Raw genomic sequence first — 19,094 nt, forward strand, 5'->3', positions numbered from 1 at the left:
ACTATAAGGAGTTAGAGGGTGTGCTCTATATAGGGAGCTAAAATGATTCGACCAAGCCACTGCACTAACATTATTTTCTTTATATGTTTTTACTCTTTTATGGGCGGGCCCATTGGCCACGTATTCCCAAAAGGTCTTAGAGTCCCTTGACTGCACAGCCTGAATAAGATCTCCCCAGGCTTGTGCTTCTAACTGGGTCTTCCTCTTTGCCAGGACAGATTAATAATGCCCCCGAGCAGTGACTATCTTATGGCGGGTGCTATCTTTTGCCTCCAAAATGTCCTTAAGATCCTTCTGTGCTACCCGGCAAGATTCATCAAACCAGGTTTCCAGATTCTTCTTCCCTTTTTTAAATTCCCTTTGGAAAATTGCAGACATAGAGCTCCAAATCTTTTGAAATGCCAGAGTTATAGAACCCGGAGAAGATCCAGTGGACAGAATAGTGGAGAGTACCTCCATGTTTAATTCACAAATTGACGATTGAGTGTCCGCAGGGTCCAATCTGGCCCATTTAATTCTCTGCTTGCACAGGGGATTAATGGCACACTGGTCCAATTGGGGAAAGTTGACAAGTGGGACCACTGGCAGATCTATTCCTAGGACCAACCGGAGTGCATAATGATCACTCTGTAGATCCTTGAGTACCTCAAACTCCTTAAGTAAATGCCAATCCTTCACATGGGCACAAAAATAATCAATCGTAGATGAGCCCTGGGTCCCCTCAAAGGTTGGCCTCCCAGGCCGGTCCACTCCCACGCGACAGTTCAATGAGCGAATACCCCACTCCAATAACCACTCACAGAACTGCAGGCCTTTTGAACACATTCTTTCATCCACCAATTGGTCAGGTGCAACCCTATACAACAAATCTTCACCTGGGTCTATATTCAGTATTGGAAATCCCAGCCCCATTTTCACATTAAAATCACCTCTCATGATTAATAATAAGGCCTGTTTCGGTTGCCAGTCATTTGGTCGAAAACAATTGGTCGACTGGACAACTGGTCGAATCAATTTGGTCGAAAACCAAATGGTCTAATTTTTTTATTTTTTATTTTTACCCCTTTTTTTTCTTTCTTTTTTTTTTTTCTACACGAAAACCCACAAAACACATATATAAATAAAAAGAAAATTCGACCATTTGGTTTTCGACCAAATGACATCGACCAAATTGCAGTCGACCAGTTTGTAGTCGACCAAATGACTGGACACCGCCTGTTTCCCATTAAGAATGGCAAATTCTTCAATCAGGTCTCACAGAGCCCCTGGCCACCCCTGATTAGCATGATGAGGGCTGTTGTAAAGATTAACCAGAAATAGGGGGCGACCCTAGTGGGGCTTGCCATAACACATTGTATATTAAGATTTTTAGTTTCTCTCCCCCTGATAGTTAAGGCTAATGATGCCTTCACCAATATTGCCAGGCCACCAAAACATCTCCCAAGTTTTCCCTTTTCCGCAGGGACAAATTCTGCAGCATATCCATCAAAGCAGATTGGGGCGAGGGCCCAAGTTTCCTGAAGGAATATAATATCATATTCCCTAAGGATAGCAGCTATCCCCCCCTGAGATAACTTGGACACAGCACCAGCCTTAGGTGCCTAGGCAGGCTCCGACTCACGTGTCCAGAAATAAAGATTGCAATCCAAGGGTAACCAGCCTCCACTGAGCTTTCAGTTCACCGCTTTAATCAATGTTTACAGTAGGAGACAGGGCAGCTGCAGCCCAATGACCTCTGACCACAAACACAGACAGCAGCTCTAAAGACACGCACAGACTGCAAAGACTGCCCTTATCTGCCCTTCTCCCTATCATAGACCTGTCTATGTGTTGCCTTAATACACCCCTCAGGTTTTGAAATGACTCCTTCTAAAAGCTCCTTGAGCTTAGGACTATGGGCTCTTTTTTACGCTCCTCGTCATATATCTCTGACGCTCCTCATCATATATTAACCAACCCCTGTTACTTTATTCTTTTACCACAATCCCCATTTCCCTTATTTTGCTAGTCCCCTCAATCTACTCACCATGCGCCTTTCAGCTCCTGACACTCGGGATCGTCTCCTCTTCCAATCAGCCACCGTCGCCTTTGGTACACTCAGCACCGGTGGAAACCAGGAAGGAATTTGTGAAAGAGAGACTCGCCCCACCTGTATCGTCTTTTTCTTGCAAGAATTCTATATTGGCCGCTCTCCACAGGAATCTTCATGATCCTCCATCTACGCCCGATGTTCCGAAAATGCTAAAAGCCTACTAGTCGATGGTTCTGTAACCATCCCCTCTCTGCTACCAAGTGAATCCAGAGGTCCTTTAAGACGAGGTAACAGTATCTGAGATGGATGGGGATGCAGATCGTACTCATACATCAATAAACAGACCGACTCAGGAAACACAACTGTTTTAATACCACTTGTTAAAACAGGCAGTCCAACGGGCATCAACGGACGCCGCACAGTCTTTACACTCAAGAGTTCCTCGAAGCATTATATGAAAAAACACAACTTTATACTAAGAATTTGTCATAAGTGACGGCATATTACATGGCAAAATAAGAAAACCTACTAGCGGATGTGATAGGCTTAAAGGGAACATCTAAGTATACTTTCTATAAGGGCGGTGTAAAGACTGGTAAGGGGTGTCTGTACTTCTGCTCTCTATATGGTAGAGGAGAGGCACAGAAGACCCCAGCCAAGATTCTCTATAAGGTAGCAATGGGCGAGCAATCAAGGCCTAGCTTCTCAGGAGGTAATGCGGGCTGGTTCTTAAGTACAGTGTAGTCCCCGAACCCCCACAAAAGAATGTCCACACACTGGGCCTCATTACACGGATGGCGGTAAGGGTTTACCGGTACCGGTATTTTACCGATACCGGTAAATCCTTACCGCCTTACTACAAGGTCCCTTTGCGGGTTGGGGAATTTAACGCCTGCTTTTTGCAGGCGTTAAAAACCAACCCGCAAAGGGACCCAGGGAGCTAATTACGGTACCGCAATTTGCGGTACCGTAATTAGCGCCTTCCCCATTCCCATAGAGCCCTATGGGGCAAAAATGGGAATGGGGAAGGGCAATGGTGGAAAGGGGAATTACCGCCCCGCCAACCTTGGAATGAGGCTGTAATTCCCCTTTCCACCAAGGCGGTGCCGGTATTTTACCGCCATCCGTGTAATGAGGCCCACTGTATTACTGAAAACACAGTCTTTATATAATTAATATTCAAAGGTATGTACACGGTCACAATAACGCACTTTGTACTGGGAAGTCAATAATGATAAATATATACAATTCTAAAGTGGTACCACTAATGTTATCCAATCTCATTAAAGTGCATCAACTGTACGGTTAAAATGTCACACAGATTAATAACGAGGAAACCAGCAATAGAGATAGGCAGGAACGTAAGATGGCTGAAACAATAGGCAGAATGCTGGCCCCGTTACGTAGATACAGTCCTGTGTGAAGAACCACCATCCTGGGCAACATGTAAAATAAGATATATCGCACAAGCCCAGTCCATATGTTCAATAGTCTCACTTCTTCCTATTAAGGTTTTACCCCCCCAATGTACCTGGTGGAGTAGAGTTCTCCGGCGATGCGTCGACCGATCCTTCTTGAGTGCCTCCCTTTCAGGCGGGAGCCACGGATCATCGAGAGGTGTCGGGGAACTTGGCGTTCGGTGTCGGGGAATCGACGGCCCTTCTTGAGTGCCCTCCCTTTAAGGCAGGAATCACGGGTCGTCGAACGTCCGCCGGTGAACAGGATGAACTACGGCAGGGAAGTGGCAGCTTCGTTCCTAGCGGTGCTCGTCGAGACAGAGCGTTGGCGTCCTGCAAGGAAGAGGCGTGCGGTGCACCTCGGTGACGATAGTTCTGGACCGCAAAGAGATGATGAAGAACTGTGGCCCAGCAAGGGCGTCGAGTCGTCAGCGTCTCTGTGGTCCTTAGGTGGCGGGAAACCCACCGGTGGATGCTCCTCGGCACGCCGACGGTCGGGCCTTCTCCAGGGGGAGACAAGCGGATGATGATGCAGGCGAGAGCGTCCGATGATCAATTGAAGTTCTTAGGCAAACGGGAGCACGGCGGCTCCGGTCGGCGACTCGGTCGTCAACAGTGGAGGACAACAGTCCGAGTGCTTCTCCTTGGAGTTCCGCAGCAGTCCCCGTATCGGGTCGGCAGCCTGTCGAAGGTCTGTCTACCAGGGAGCGTTGGCAAAGATCAGCTGTGCACGATGGTCTCTCGTAGCTCGGGAAGAGGGCACCTTACCAGGTCCTCTCTGGGTCAGTCCTTGGAGGCACAACAGCTTTGAGATTGTGAAGGAAAGCAACAGCAATTCTTCTCGTCCAGCAGGGCTTCAAGGTCAAGCGTCAGTTACTCCAGTTACTCGTTATAGTGGACTTCAGCTTCTGAACACAATTCCTAGCAGTGAGAGGTCCCCAGATACACTGTTGATCTCCCATTCATTCCTCTGGGTCACACTAAGCATCCAATCACGACTATGGGCATTCATGCAGGCAGGCAGCCAATCAGGTACACGAGGTATTCAGGCCATTCACTTCCCTCCAGACACTCACAACAGGTTATGTGTATTGGGACAAGTACCGAGCCATTCAACACTCCAAGCTGCATTCATACCGGTTTCGGGCAGAATTGTCTCAGTCATTGTGTCAACCACCAGATACTAGACACCCACAACACAGAATGCATATTCGTCACACATTCTATTCACCCAAGTCCCACCCACAGGAGGTACCCACAACATACATCACCGGGAAGGCTCCAGCTAGTCTGGCCGGGCCTTCACAACAACACCATATATGGCACTTCCATCCAACAGCCAGTCAGGGGGAAGGGACAGAGTCAGGGCTTCCCAGGACTTTGAGAAAACAAGGTAATGGGTAATAGAAAGCAAGAGGCCACAGGGGCCTGATCCCAATGGCAGGGCCGGGGTATCCCAAAATGGAGGATACTCTGCGCACCTGTCGATTTCAGCATGGAGCTGCCACCAGCCCATACCCTGCTCTGTGGGCCACCCACAGGTGCCCAAAAACATACACTAGGTGCACAGGGTTGTACCCCCACCCATGGGTGCCATAAGGGTATCCCACAGGCCCGTTCACCAAACCAAAAGAGAGAGAGCTGCACCGCCAGGAGTCCCACATGAACTCCTGCACTGAAAACACGACAGAACACACAATAAAAAGCAGTAAAGGACAAGGATACGGAGGCCCTGTCCCTCCGATGCATTTCCAGCATCACAGGCGGGGATCGTGATTGGATCTCCAAGTTCAGGTGGACAACTAAGCCCACCCCAAGTGCAAGTCATCTTCTGTGTCATGAAAATACACAACGTTCTATTGGCTTCTCAAACTACAGTGTTCCTTGCTATGTGGCCCTCTACAATTGGTTGGCACAATTGTACCCTTCTGGAATATTACAATCACTAGCAGAATGCAAGCTGGTACCCCAGGTGCTGGGGGGTTGGCCAGGTCATGCCTCCCCAACCAATTAGCTCAACATCCATCATCACTCCTGCTGTCTGCCAGTAAATTAGTCTTTGAACTCGGCCATACAAAGGCTCACTGTACCTAAGAATAAAAGGGAGTGAAGGAATGGCCGTATCTTATGGTCTTGGTGTAGCTCGCCCCAAAGTCTATTTTCATCTGAGCATGTGATAAGAGAACACGTTTTGAACTCCTCCATTGCATTTAATACTATTAAATGAAGAAAACCTGGCACTTCTAGTGTTTTTCCATTACACCTCAACAGGAGCTCGACTCGCTTCTACAGGAGGTCAGTGTATTCCTCAGCTGTGATCTCATCCAGGGCTGGGGCCTTACTGTTAGGGAGAGAGAGGATCACCCTGCAAAATTTCTCATCAGAGGGGTGTTCATTTAATCTATCACCCTATGCTGCGTCTAACCGACCCAGTGCCATCCTATTTAAGTATTGCACGATTGAGTCATGCAGAGCTGTCGTTTGGGATGCATAGAGCCGGTCATACAGTCGCAAAAAAGGGCGTTGATCTCCTTAAGATCCCTGGTGGGATTCCCATGCGGACCCTTAATTTGTAATATAACCACATGTTGGCGTTTGTGCCTAATGGCCCAAGCCAGTGTATGGCTTGGACGATCACCCTCACCAAAGGCTGCAGCGGCGATGGGGTCCCCCATTATTCTCTCTTCCCTTTCAGTCAGGAGTGCCAACTCCTCCCTTTTCACTCAGAGTTCAGTACGAACACACATTGGCCCTCATTACAAGTCAGGCGTTAAGGGTTTAACGGCGCCGTCGGCGGCGTTAACCCTTAACGCCTGATTCACACTTTAACGCCTGCTTAAAGCCATTGTATCGTGGCGATCGGATTGAAGTTCTAAGCCCTTGATTTCCTCCTCAAGTAATGCTATGGATCTGCATAGTGATATTAAGACTCTCCCCTCTCTGGATATTCAGCACCCCCTAATGCACACCTTAAAGTTTCCCAAACCATCCCGGGTTCTCGGACGCAGCCATTGTTTGTCTGGGAAAAGGTCTGTATGTCTTGCTCAAGATTGTCACGATAGACAATGGGCCTCATTATGAGTCCGGCGGTAACCGGGCCGGAAAAACCAGCAGGTTACCGCCAGACTCGTATTACCATTCCGCCTCCGTGATTCCTGGAATTACCGGGGCATTACGACCCCGGTGACCCAGGAATTCCAGAGGCGGAATTGTGTAAATCCCCATTCCCATGGAGTCCAACAGGACTCCATGGGGATTGGGACAATGGAAACACCGGTCCCGTCTATGACGGAGCCGGTGTTTCCATTTCCGCCTGCAGGCGGGTGGTGTTAAACCCGCCAGGTCAGACCTGGCGGGAGTGACACCTCCCGTCTGCAGGACTCGGAATCAGCCGGTCCGGAAAGAATGGTGGTGGCGGTTTTACCACCACCGTTCTTTCCGAACCGGCTGACTCATAATGAGGCCCAATGTCTTCCAACGCACAGGCACAAAAGGAAACAAGCACTAGGGAGTGATCGGATAGGGTTCGGGGCACGATCTTGGCTTCCACAATGTTCCTTGCTATTTCGACTGATACCATGACATAGTCTTTCCTGAATGAACTACCATGTACACTCAAGTAAAAGGAGTATTTCCTAGAAGTGGGATGCATGAAACGGCAGTCATCATAGAACCCATGCTATGCATCTATGGCCTCCAACCTCAGGACAGCTTTAGGCAGAGCAAGCTGGGCTGTGGAGGGTCTGTCTAAATCTAAGGATAATGCAACAAAGAAATGGCGCGCCCATATGACCTCATAATTCAGGAATTTATGTAGGTGGTTTGCAGAGAGTTGGAAGAAATCGGGGGTGTCTATGTTCGGAGCGTATATGTTAACAATGAGAACCCGCAGTCCTGCACATACCCCGGCTATGATAAGATAGCGACCCTCCTCATCCCCAATCTGGTCATACAGTTTAAACTCAAGTGATCAGTGAATATATGCGGCCACCCCTCATGATTGGGAGGTAAAAGAAGAGCAATACCTATGTATTCCCCATCTGTGGACAATGGGGAGCCTGCCGTCTTGTGGCAAATGTGTTTCTTGCAGACATAAGATGTTCGCACAGTGATTCTTAGGATGATTGACAATCAATCTAACTTTCTTTTGGTTGGTGAACCGCTGTATGTTCCAAGTCATCAGTGTAATGTTATCTCAAGCCATCTAACCTGGAGTCAGCATCCCCACCCATCAGCAGCGATTTAAATTCTGCGGGAGCCCCAGAGGCAGACCTCAAACCCCTACTGTGCCTGCCAAAGGGGACGTGATGCCTAGATACTAACAAGGATAAAACAATAACCCTTGGCACTCCATCCCACCCTAACTCCAGATGGCCTTCCCACACCCACGCTAACATACAGGCTGGTTTACCCCTCAGACCCTTACCCCAAACATCCCCATACCCGAACATTTTCCAACAACCCACAGTGATTGCGGAACCGGGGAGCCATCAGCAGCTGTATCAGCTCCTAATGAGGCCAGGCTCTCTTCAAAGAACTTAGTGTTCCTGTGGCAAAGTTAGCGGGACCAGAGGTGAAATCCTCTGCCTTGTGGGAAGCCCGACCTCGAAGGCGCTGACTCTCCATAAGTATTATGCACAGAATAGTTCCACAATGCCTTAAACGTGGTGAGTGGTGAGGGGAGTGTCTTGGATCAGGAAGTTCCAAAGCATAATGCTCATTGGCTGCAGGAGATGTAAAAAACTCAATTTTGCCTTTGTTCACCACTCGTAGCTTTGCCGACTACAGCATCGCATACTGAACTTTCTTTCGCCTCAGGACATTCTTTACAGCTTTGAATGTTTTCCCCTGTTCTTGCATCTGGGGACAATAATCTGGGGACAGATGGATCGTTGCTGAGCCCCAACTTAAGTCACCTTTATCTCTGGAAACCTTGAGCAATAGATCTCTATCCCGGTAATAAACATCTGTGAAACGATGGTTCGCTTGGGAGCACCAGAGGGGGTGTGGCTGGCAGCCATGCAGCGATGTGCGATGTGCATGGTCCACCAAAAACATACTTCTTACCGGAGGACTTTCCAGCACTTCCATGAGCAACTTCTCAATAATTATTTCCATATTGTCAATGGAAGTAGATTCAGGCACCCCCAAGATGCACAGGTTATTTCTTCTCAATCTGCCCTCTCGGTTATCATTCTTCACCAGAACATTTTTGACAGTTTGCTGGAGGAGTGCAAACTCTCGTTGGAAAACGGCCACCTTGTCCTCCCCGTGGCTGATCCTCTGCTCCACTTCTATCATGCAGCCACACATCTTGTCCATTTGTATAGCAGAGATGTCGACCTTCTTCTTCTTGCATCAAACCATCTTCATTTTGGCGGGAGTAGGTCTTGCCTTGGCAGGGCTTGACGTCTCCAATATAGTTCCAAGCCTTCTTGCCACTTAGTTTGACCGTGTGATCACTGGCCTGCTCCACATCAAAAGGTCCCTCGAATCTAGGCTTGAACCAGGGTCTTACACTTTTTTCTCAAATACACAGAATCCCCTGGATATATAAGTGGTTGCTTGAGCAGTTAGGAATTTGATGCTGGTGTGTAATCTTACTCATCCTTCTTCGACCTCTCCCGCCGGGACTGCAGTTGTCGAGAGATAAAAGAGACACTAGCCATCATTGTAGCAATGTAATCATGCATCTCGACACCTGAGACAACAGCAGCACTGTGAGCACCTGTCAGCGCTCTAGTGGAAGGTGCAAGTGGGAGCTGCATGCGTCATCCTGACACCACCTCATGAGGGGTTAAATGGTGGTTGGATTCAGGTTGGCTGCTCAATGCGAACAGGGCTAGGGGTAGGCAATGAAGCCATCCCTTGTTTAATGTTGCTTTAATTTTGGTGATTTTCTCTTTGAGCAAGCCATTTCCATTGGCTTGTGGGTGATAGGCGCAGGAAAGCTTATGTGTAATTCCTATCAGAGCTGTTATATGTTCAAAAGTTTCATTTACGAAATGAGGTCTATTGTCTGAACGCAGTACCTCGCACACCCCCCAATGTGGGAACACCTCTTTAACCAGGAATTTTGCTGCTCTGAGGGCATTGGGGTGTGAACAAGGACCAGATTTCATCCACCGGGAAAAAGGGCATACAAATACATGGAGCGGTACCCTTGGCAGATCTGAATCATGTCTACATAATCTACATGGAGGTGTTGGAAAGGCCCAATTAGGGTATTGCTCCTCACACTACTCGCACGTATGGCCCGCATTACATTTATTACACATGGTACAACTATCCATAAATGCGGCTATGTGCTTCACCATATTTGGACAAAACCACTCTTCCCCAATATGTGCAGCAAGTACATCTCTGCTTAAGTGAGTGGGATGGTGTAATTGCGTGCCACCGGAATCACTGGCTTGCCTGTGCTATCCTGGCACCATAATGCATCTTTAGGGTATATTAAACATCCTCTCCTTACCCATAGCTCCTTTTCCTCTAATGGTTCTCACCCCTGAAACTCCATTATCTGAGTGGCAGGTAGGGAACTCTACCCTTCTTTCAATGTCATATTGCGTACGCGTAAGCGTGTGTTAGATGGGGTGTCAAACTCATCTATCTCTGTAAAGTATGCTGCTCACTTTGCTTCTGTGGCCTCATTGACATGGGAGATCAAGTCCTTCTCCCCTTCTGTGTGCCTGGCAATCCATGACTGCTATGGCTGATGGGAGTTGTAGTGCATCTGTGAGCGCACCCAATTGGGGTGCATGCTTTACTGGTGTCCCGTCAGCATGTCAGAAACCCCTCCTTTGCCATTGTGACAATCCAGCATGATCTGTAGATGTCACATAGGCTAAATCAGAGTACACTGTAACCTCTGTGTACTTGCATGCTTCTAATGCCATTATAATAGCATTAATAGCTCCTAAACTGTGGCATGGTATTCTGCACCAACTGAGAAATGACACCTCATACTGGTCATTTAGAAAAAAACAAAAAACTCTCCTCTTCAGAACCGACCTCCAGCAATAATTCACTGTAATCTTGCACTTAGCACAAGGAGGTTATGTACCTACACTGTCAAAAGTAAAACTTGTAATTTTTGTGTGACCATGCTACTGCAATTATCCTGTAAATACGATGTCCATTGGAATATTTGTAACAATGCCTGCTTTTGAAGATATGTAAACCTGTAACCACATTCCTAAGATCATCAGAATTACTAATTGAGCACCTAGATGCCTTTGGGCTAGGTGCGCTGTACAAATGCATAAATAAATAAACAAAAATAAATAAGAGCCACTAATTCTGCTGCCTGTGCTGAAAAATGTGAAGGCAATCTTGCGCTTGCTACTATTTTGACTGTCCCGTCCGATTACATTTTTACCACTGCTGTTCCAGTATGTCTTTCTCCCGTCCCCTGGTCTATGATTAATGACCCATCAATAAAAAGTATTTCCCCCTACAAGGGCATTCTCACCTACCTTAGGAATGTCATTGTAGTGTTTTATGTATTTGGTACAGTGGTGCACATAGTCTCCTTTCTATACTGGTTCAGCTATGAATGTTTCTGGGTACACAATCCTGCATCTTACTATTTTTATCGCTGGATTCAAAATGATCACCTCATATCTGGATGCTCTCTTGGTAGTGTGCTTTTAGGCCTCTTGGGGATCGCAAAAAGGGCATGTTCCACGTAAAGTGTGGTACTGCACCCCATTGTGATACTTGCCAACTTTTCTACTGAGAATGTAGTAGCAGCCAGCGCCTGTTCGCAAGGGTAATGTACTATCATCACTGGGTCTGAACATCCGCTATAGTAGGCCATTGGTTTGGGTCCTAAGGTTGTCTTCTGTTTAAGTACTGCGGTCATCACTAATCTGTTGGAGTGTGAGAACAGATAACATTGTCTTTGTAATTGGGAATCCCTAGTACTGTGGCTGTGCATATTGCCATTTTCAATTAATAGAATGATTTTGTCATTTCTTATGTCCATGATAGGTTACCATCCCCCATCTGTGCCTCCCGAAGCCCGCTCAACAGGGTTCATGTGTATGTGCTGTAGATGAATACCCAGGCCCTGCAATAATTACAGAGGGATATCAGCTGTCCAATGTACAATACTTCCTGCTGGCAATAATGCAATTTTGCCCTGTCTACCTTCTAGCCTTTGTCTGCTAGTACTGTCAGTAACTGTACTGAGTCTTTTTGGCACTGTTCTTCAGACCTGCTGTAAATCAAAATGTTGTCTACATACTTAATGACTGTGCTATCCATCTGTATATTTCCTAGGTCCATCTGGAGTATCCTATTAAATATAGAGCGTGATTCACAGTACCTATGAGGTAATATTGTGTGTTTCCACTTCCCGTTTCTATATAGGAAGGATGTTAAGTCCTGTAACTCCTCGTAGAGGGATATAGAGAAGAAATCATTCTTCAAATCTATTACTATGAAATGGGTAGCTTACGGCAGGACTACATAGAATTGTCATTGGATTTGGAACTAATGGAAATTCTGCCTCAACAATCTGATTCAAAGGGAAAAGATCTTAAATGAAACGCCACAACCACCTGTCACCTTCTTCACTAGGTGCACAGTTGTATTACACTGCAACTCCGAAGGTACCGAGATTTCTTGCTTCACTAATGCAGCAATTGTCTCATCAATTCCTTTTGTCTGCCTCCGTGGATACAGGGTATTGTCCTGCCCTTGGTAAAATAGCCCCGGGATTGAGCTTAATTTTAACAGCTCCTACCCCCTTTAACAGGCCAATGTCATATGGACTGCTAGTACATACAACACGGAGTACTCGCACCAAGTCTTCCCCAGGAAATGGTAGTGGCGCTTTTTTCGATAGGACCATTCTTTGCAGTATTTCTCTAGAGTGTATCCTCACCCAATAGGTCATGCTCATAAAGAACACGGTCTTGATGTCTGAATGATCATCTTGAAACAATTCCTCGTCTGTTAAACCAGTCAGTCTGTGCCCTTCTCCTACCAGGATTACTGTCCTTCATTCCCGTCCTGTGTCATCAGTCCAGTGCAGTACTATTCTTTTGTCCCATACTATGACCATCTCCAGCTCTATTAGAAACACCTGTCCTTCCTTTTCGTCTAAGGGAACATGTGGCCTGAACAGGAACTCATTGGGTATACGCTGCTGCATGCCTTGTCTCCCTGGAAGCCATGCTATCAGCACTTCCACTCCATACTGAAATAGCTCGGGATTCACTGGCACCCCCTCTGTACAGTCTGCCCGCAGTATGCCTGAATGATTTCCCTCACAGTCATGTAGTGAATTCCAGGAGTGGAGCACACTAACCCCTGATCAGTAAATGAGATGTCATGACTACTGGTTTATGTCCGGCACCACTACTGGTGTTATGCCTTACACCAGTCCAAGGTCAACAGCATTCCCAAACAAACATTGCACGGCCGCCCCGAGAGACACGTGGACTCTTGAAACATCACGGAGGGGCTGGTGCTCGGCCACATGGGGGAAGGAAAAGGAATAACTGGATCCAATCCTGGCACGCCTGGCGCCAAATCCATCACCCTTTGGATGGCTCGTGATGCTGAGTCCAGCCACTTCCTGGTCCTCCATCATGGAGGATGATTGGGCTAAACAGGACTGATGGGCTGCAGACTTGCCTTTGGGTGGGGCTGGCTATACAAGCCACACCCAGGCATGCAACCCTTGCTTCGTGTTACTCTGCATCTGCAGCGTGAAGCTCACCGGCATCTGTAAAGAAGAAGACAGACGTTATCCAGGGAATACAACGGATCACAACCCCCGATCCTTGCTACACTTACCTGGTGGTCCGGTCCAGAATTCATTTCTGCAACGCTCCTGCAGAGTTCCTTGTTGTCACGGCCCGCAATCCGGTTAAGAGATCATTGTCACCAAGGTCCTGCGATCCTGTTTGGAGAGAAGAACAACATTAAGTGGAAATAGAAGGAAAACAAGCAGCGCTAAAGACATTTGGAAATATAGCTGCACACACCAAAAAGACAGCATTTGCAGAACACGCACGAGAGAGCAACACTTACCACAGCGCACACAGTGTTCTGCAACTAGCGCTACGAACTAAAAGCGCACTGACAGTGCAACAAAACCGGGGAAGCAACGTGCACTAAGAAGACACCACTTAGCGCAGTGCGCACAGAAACTATTAAGCGCTATGAACTAACAGCACATCGACAGCGCAACAAACCGGAGGAAGCAACGCGCACAAAGAAAGCACCAATAAAGACAGTGCGCACCAAGCTGCAACATAAACATAAGAACTATGAACAAAACACGCACCAAGAGCACATCAAACCCAAAAGAAGCAACGCGCATTCAGTCCAAGGAAGCAGCATGTGACTATAGCGCGCACAGGACACTAACAAGCAGTACAGAGCAAAACAGTTGAAAAACGAGCAACAACCAGGAGGACGGCAATACCAAGCCGGTTCCCCATTAAGGAAAACAACATCATCCACGCCGCAGCAGGTGTGGGCGGGAGAACTACCGACCAGTGACGTAACTGGTTTCACACCCGCATGCGCCCCTGCTAGAGAGACAGCAGGACGGAGAGCCTCCCTTCCATATAAACAAGGTGATCGCAACCCATAAGGGGTTAGGGGAATAAGGGAGGGTGCAGGGTGGAAGGAAGGGGCCAGGTCACCCTGTTTCTTAACAGTTGGTCCTGTATCTCTTTTCAGAAGCAATTCCAGAAGTCCCAGTTCCCCAGAAAATCCCCACACAGATACCAGAGAGGAGGACGTTTCCAGGTGCTTCTGCAGAGCCAAGGTGAGCGTAGCAGATGGTCATGTTAAGTCTGCTCATCATGTCCCTACCCATGATGTTTACTAGTGTCTGTAGGGAATATAATAATGGCATTGTCACGTCATGTTCTCCTGTGGAGATCAGTAGTTGGTCAGTGAAATGAACCAAATCTGTAGCACTAGAAAATCCCTGTGCATTCATGGCAATGCCTGACATCGGATATCTCCCCTACCTAATACAGGATCTTGTCGCCGCCATATCCACAAGGAAAGAGAACGTCTTGTCACCTATTGTCATCCCATTACGTGGTTCCTCATTCAGGTTGGGTGTAACAGATAGGATTGAAAACATCAAGTCTGTCTGTGTGCTGTCCTATTGCGGGTATAGAGTCATCCCAGTCCCGGTAAAAGGGTTGCCCCCCACTACACTTGCTGCCCCTAGTTTCAATATGGGAGTCTGCATCACAGAGTCTGTGTGTCTTGAGGCTACAATGTTCTGCTGCATCACTGCTATCTGTGTCTGGCTATGGCAGATATGCATGTTCCTGTGTTTTGCGGTGCATATGCCATGTGTTGGTCTGGCTGCATTGGTATGCTCTGTGCTGGTGTCGATTGTGGTGCATTTGCCTGCGTATGCATGTGATCTTGGGCATATATTGGCTGGTGTGTCGCTCCCCCACTCTGTTGCATTCCTCCCCTGTTCCTGCACATTCATCTCGGCTGTCCTCCATTAAATCCGTCTACCCCTTGTTGCATTTGGTGTTTGAGCCCTCTTCCCTGGGACACTCCTCCTCATCCCCTTGGTCAGTGGTTTGCGTCTCCCCTTCCTACAAAGCCTCCCCCTACTGTCTGTGGTCGATTTTGCACATTCTGGACAATGAACCCCTCTCCACTAATCTGCATCACCCCTTCCATCGTGTATTTCGGCAGCTTATTTTACACTAACTGCGGATCTTCCTGTTTTCTCTCCTAATGCTTCTTTCTCGCATTTTCCTGCATTAACCGACAATAATGCACTATAGTTAGCTGAATTTCAGACCATGGTTTAGCCTCCATCCCCGCCAATTTCTTCAACTGCTTCTATACTTGTTCTGGTAGCCCTTGAAATAATATGTGATAAAATAACCCCACAGTTTTAATCCACGTTTCTCTTGTCACAAGACACAAACACTCTTGGCCGTCCACCACCCTTCTCTAGTAACGGAAACTGTGTCAGCCTCATTCCCTTGTCATGTCTCCCCATGTCTTTAGTTGTTGTGAACACCCTTGTCATATCTGTCCACCTCCGTCCTGGCAAGGCTCTACGCCTCTGGGCATATGGAATGACTTTGTCTGCACTGTACGATCTGTCCCTAGGACGCTCCAGTCGTCCTTCAGGTTCTCCCTCATCTCTTCCCATATCTTCCCTTTCTCCCCACAATATGTCTCTGTCGGAGCCTACTTCTCTGGAAGGGCAGCACTCCTCCCTTCATCATCGTTGCTTTCCTGGCAGTGCTCGTCTGACCCCATGGTCCTGATACTATCGCCACTGTCCTCTTCCCTTTCATCCTCAAATCTAAGTCTCCTTGACATTATTTACCTTCATAGTTTCTCCTTCACCCTGTCCACAGAAACGCATTCCCCTTGCCACAGATCCTGCTGCACTCCTGCTTGTCATTGGGGCAGCTACACTATCTCTCCTGCTCATATAAAGCTCCCCTATTCTCCTTCGTATCTCCTCCCCCTCATCACCATTCAATCGTGTCGATTCGGTTTTAGTTTCTGTGGCTGTCTTAGAATACCTTTCGCCGCTTCGGTCTGTCTCCAGCTTGCGTCTCCCATCCTACTCTTCTTCTCTGCGTCGGCGCTCCTTAGCAAGGTGCTCGATTTCTAACCTTCTCTTTTCTCTCTTTATTTGCAACTGTCTCTCCTTTTTCTTCCTCAGCCTTCCATATCGCTGTTTCCTCTAGCTCCCTCTGCCTCTTCATTTTTCTCTCTTCCCTGTCCCTCTCTTCTAATAGCTCTCGTTCCCCTCTCAAATTGTCTTGTCCCTCCTTCTCTTCTTTTTCTTTACTCTCTACTTCCTTCATTATCTCTGCCCACTCTTTAGCTTCTTCCTCCACATCTTTACGCTTCAGGGCTTTCTCTCCCATCCGTCCTAGTTCGCTTGTAGTCCTCCCCTCTAATTTAAGCAGTATCTGTCCACCTACCCACTCATTTGTTGAGACTATTGCTTCATGATCCCCACTATGTCTTGTCTTCCCTTCATCGTCTTTCCTCAGTCCCGCTTGCAAGTCGCTGCACTCTTTATGTTCTTTACAAGCAACTTGTGCTTTCTTGCTTGCCTGCTTTGTCCCACTAACTGCGTCCTCGCTGCTATATGCAGGTGGTGCAAAAACAGGGCTTGGTGTATCCTGCCGCTGCTTTTAATTGTTTCAAGGGGTAAGTTCCCTGACTTTCTATTGTCGGGTCTGCATCTACAGTTTGAGGAAGAGGGGGAGTCGTGGGTGATTCGCCTTCCGCATTGCATTGACTCAACATCCACTGTTTCTGCGATGGGTCCCCTTCCTCGTCCTGGAACATTTTCCATAGCTCTAATACAGCTAATAGATTGCTTAATTTATTTCCCTTATAGGCAACATGTAAATATATGGTCATGTGTTGCTGCACTTATTTGAAAAAGCTGCCATCTCGGGGCCTTAGCTTCACCATTTTGCCCTATGTATCGCAAGTCCATTCCATGCTATACTTGAGTATCTTGTGTTGATACCGTGGGAGTGACTTGCATAAATGTTGAAGAGGTGTATCCCTCATAATGACACATTACTTTTTAATTGCCAATACTTACTTGACCTCAAATCGGGATTTCGACATGTTCAAATACCTTTGTTAACTCACAATTCACATGATCGTCATCACCGTTTAGTCAAATTTTCAAAAGACCCTAACAATCTTCTAATGTTCTACCAGCCTCTCCGGCTCACCACCGTAAACACAAGCATGTTCCGAGCACCTCCCACACTACGTTTTCTGCCTTTAAGGCCAGACAAAAGCCTCCTCCATGTGCTCCTCAAGCTCCGCCCAAATGGCATACCACTTTTCACCAATTCAACCAATAGTTCAATGAGATGAAACCTCTTGCCTCCTGGACACTCCAAATCCTATTCACCAACTTTACACATGACCAAGTCCTATTCACCAATCTCACACGTGACGTCACGAGCCCTCAAGAAAAATCCCTAGTACATCAAAACATATCCTATTTTCAAAACATAAACACAACAGTAAACATAACACAACAATGCACAGCAGTCTTCCTATCTCACCAAGGCACAGGGCACTCCAAGAAATTATGTGGTCCTTCTATACCGCTGCATACAGGAATACATCTCAATGAGATAACTCCAGAATCCACCTTACTAAGTTGGCATCATGCTGACACCTAGACAAGGGGATTCATACATAATTATTCATCCATGAACCACGCTAAGCTGCCTAAGTCACAGGTATCCTTTTTATGGGGTTTTGTATTTAGCATCTATAAACCAGGCTAGCGCCTAGAGTACGGGTGCACTTTTTATAGGTTTTTCTATTTTTCTATTTTTCATCCGTAAACTAAACTAAGCTGACCGTCTAAGTGACTGTCTAGAAACAGGAGCTCTTCACAAAAACACAAAGACATAACACTAAGCAAAACTTTCCCCTACCCGATATTTTCCAAATAGCTGAGTCTATACTTACAATCTGTGATTCGCTGGGGTGCAGGCAGGAATGATATGATATGATATGGCTTTTATAGCGTGCCTATTCACAAGTGTTTCAAACAAGGTGGCTCCTGATGACCTCTTTTACTTCCGACGAGTGGTCTTGGGTGCTGAACCTCATGGGTTGCAGCGCAGCCCTTCAGGCAAGCACCGAGAACAGGCGGCCTCAGTGCCGAAAGGTCTTAGCGACCAACCCCCTGTTACCACTTGTAAAGTAGCGGCTGGGGCACTCTTAGCAGCCATCCCGATTACCAGCAAGAGGATACTTGGCTCCCAACAAAATCCCCCGCTGCAAGAATAGAAGACTCAATCATAGGGTGAAGTTCACTATCTTTATTATCAATCAAAATAACAGGGATTGCAACTGGAAAACACAATGATTCCACAAACTCTCATCCTCCAAACGTGTGTCACTTGGTTTTAACTGCTGGTGACGTCACAACCTAAGTTACATCCCAAAACTCCTATCAGGGAAGGGAATCGGTTAATCGAGGAAAACTATACAATCTATATGGGTTAGTCTGGTTATTGGATCACCACATCTGGTGGTGGTTCCTCCTAGGACCACCTCCAAATGTCAGGAAAACAAAGTTGCTGGTTGGCCTAAAGGTAATTGGCCCCTGCGACATAGTGTGTTTTTAACGTGAAAGGCAGTCAGGGATTGGGCGGAACAGGTCTTCTCAGACTTGGGACCATGGACAGCTACCAGGCCAAGTGAAAATCTACAAGGTTGAGAATGATTTGGTAGGTGCTGCACGTTCCCAGCAAGTTGCCATCTCTGATCGCCTAAGCCCTGAGACCGAACATTCAGCTTTGAACCTGCATAATAATATATCTTTCCACTTCTGGTTTGATGGGAACAGCTTTCCCCCATCCAACTTGAATGAATAGGCTCTGTCCTGTGCTTTAACGTCACATGTGTAGAGACCACGAAATGGAGCTCTTCTGCTTGTAATTATGATGATTTTATGCTACATCCCTTGCAGGTGCTTTATCTCCTTGACTAACTGCAAACCTTACATCTCTACCTGTCCTTGGCAGGGCTGTGTACAGGGTGTGCGCTGGGAGCCCTGTCTGCGTGCTTTGACTGGACCA

The 19,094-nt window shown here is 47.2% G+C and overlaps 1 protein-coding gene across 1 annotated transcript in view; it reads right to left on the reverse strand.

Moving 5' to 3' along the window:
- LOC138498361 (extracellular calcium-sensing receptor-like) overlaps nucleotides 1-19,094 on the reverse strand; it is a 316,510-nt gene that overhangs the window by 159,919 nt on the left and 137,497 nt on the right. Inside the window, exon 5 of the mRNA XM_069622146.1 lies at nucleotides 16,131-16,655. Within this exon, the coding sequence (XP_069478247.1) occupies nucleotides 16,131-16,655 (525 nt within the window). The remainder of the gene's footprint in view (nucleotides 1-16,130; nucleotides 16,656-19,094) is intronic.

Source organism: Ambystoma mexicanum, chromosome 5q, assembly GCF_040938575.1.
Source record: "Ambystoma mexicanum isolate Mex_15411 chromosome 5q, UKY_AmexF1_1, whole genome shotgun sequence".
NCBI classification, from domain to species: domain Eukaryota; kingdom Metazoa; phylum Chordata; class Amphibia; order Caudata; family Ambystomatidae; genus Ambystoma; species Ambystoma mexicanum.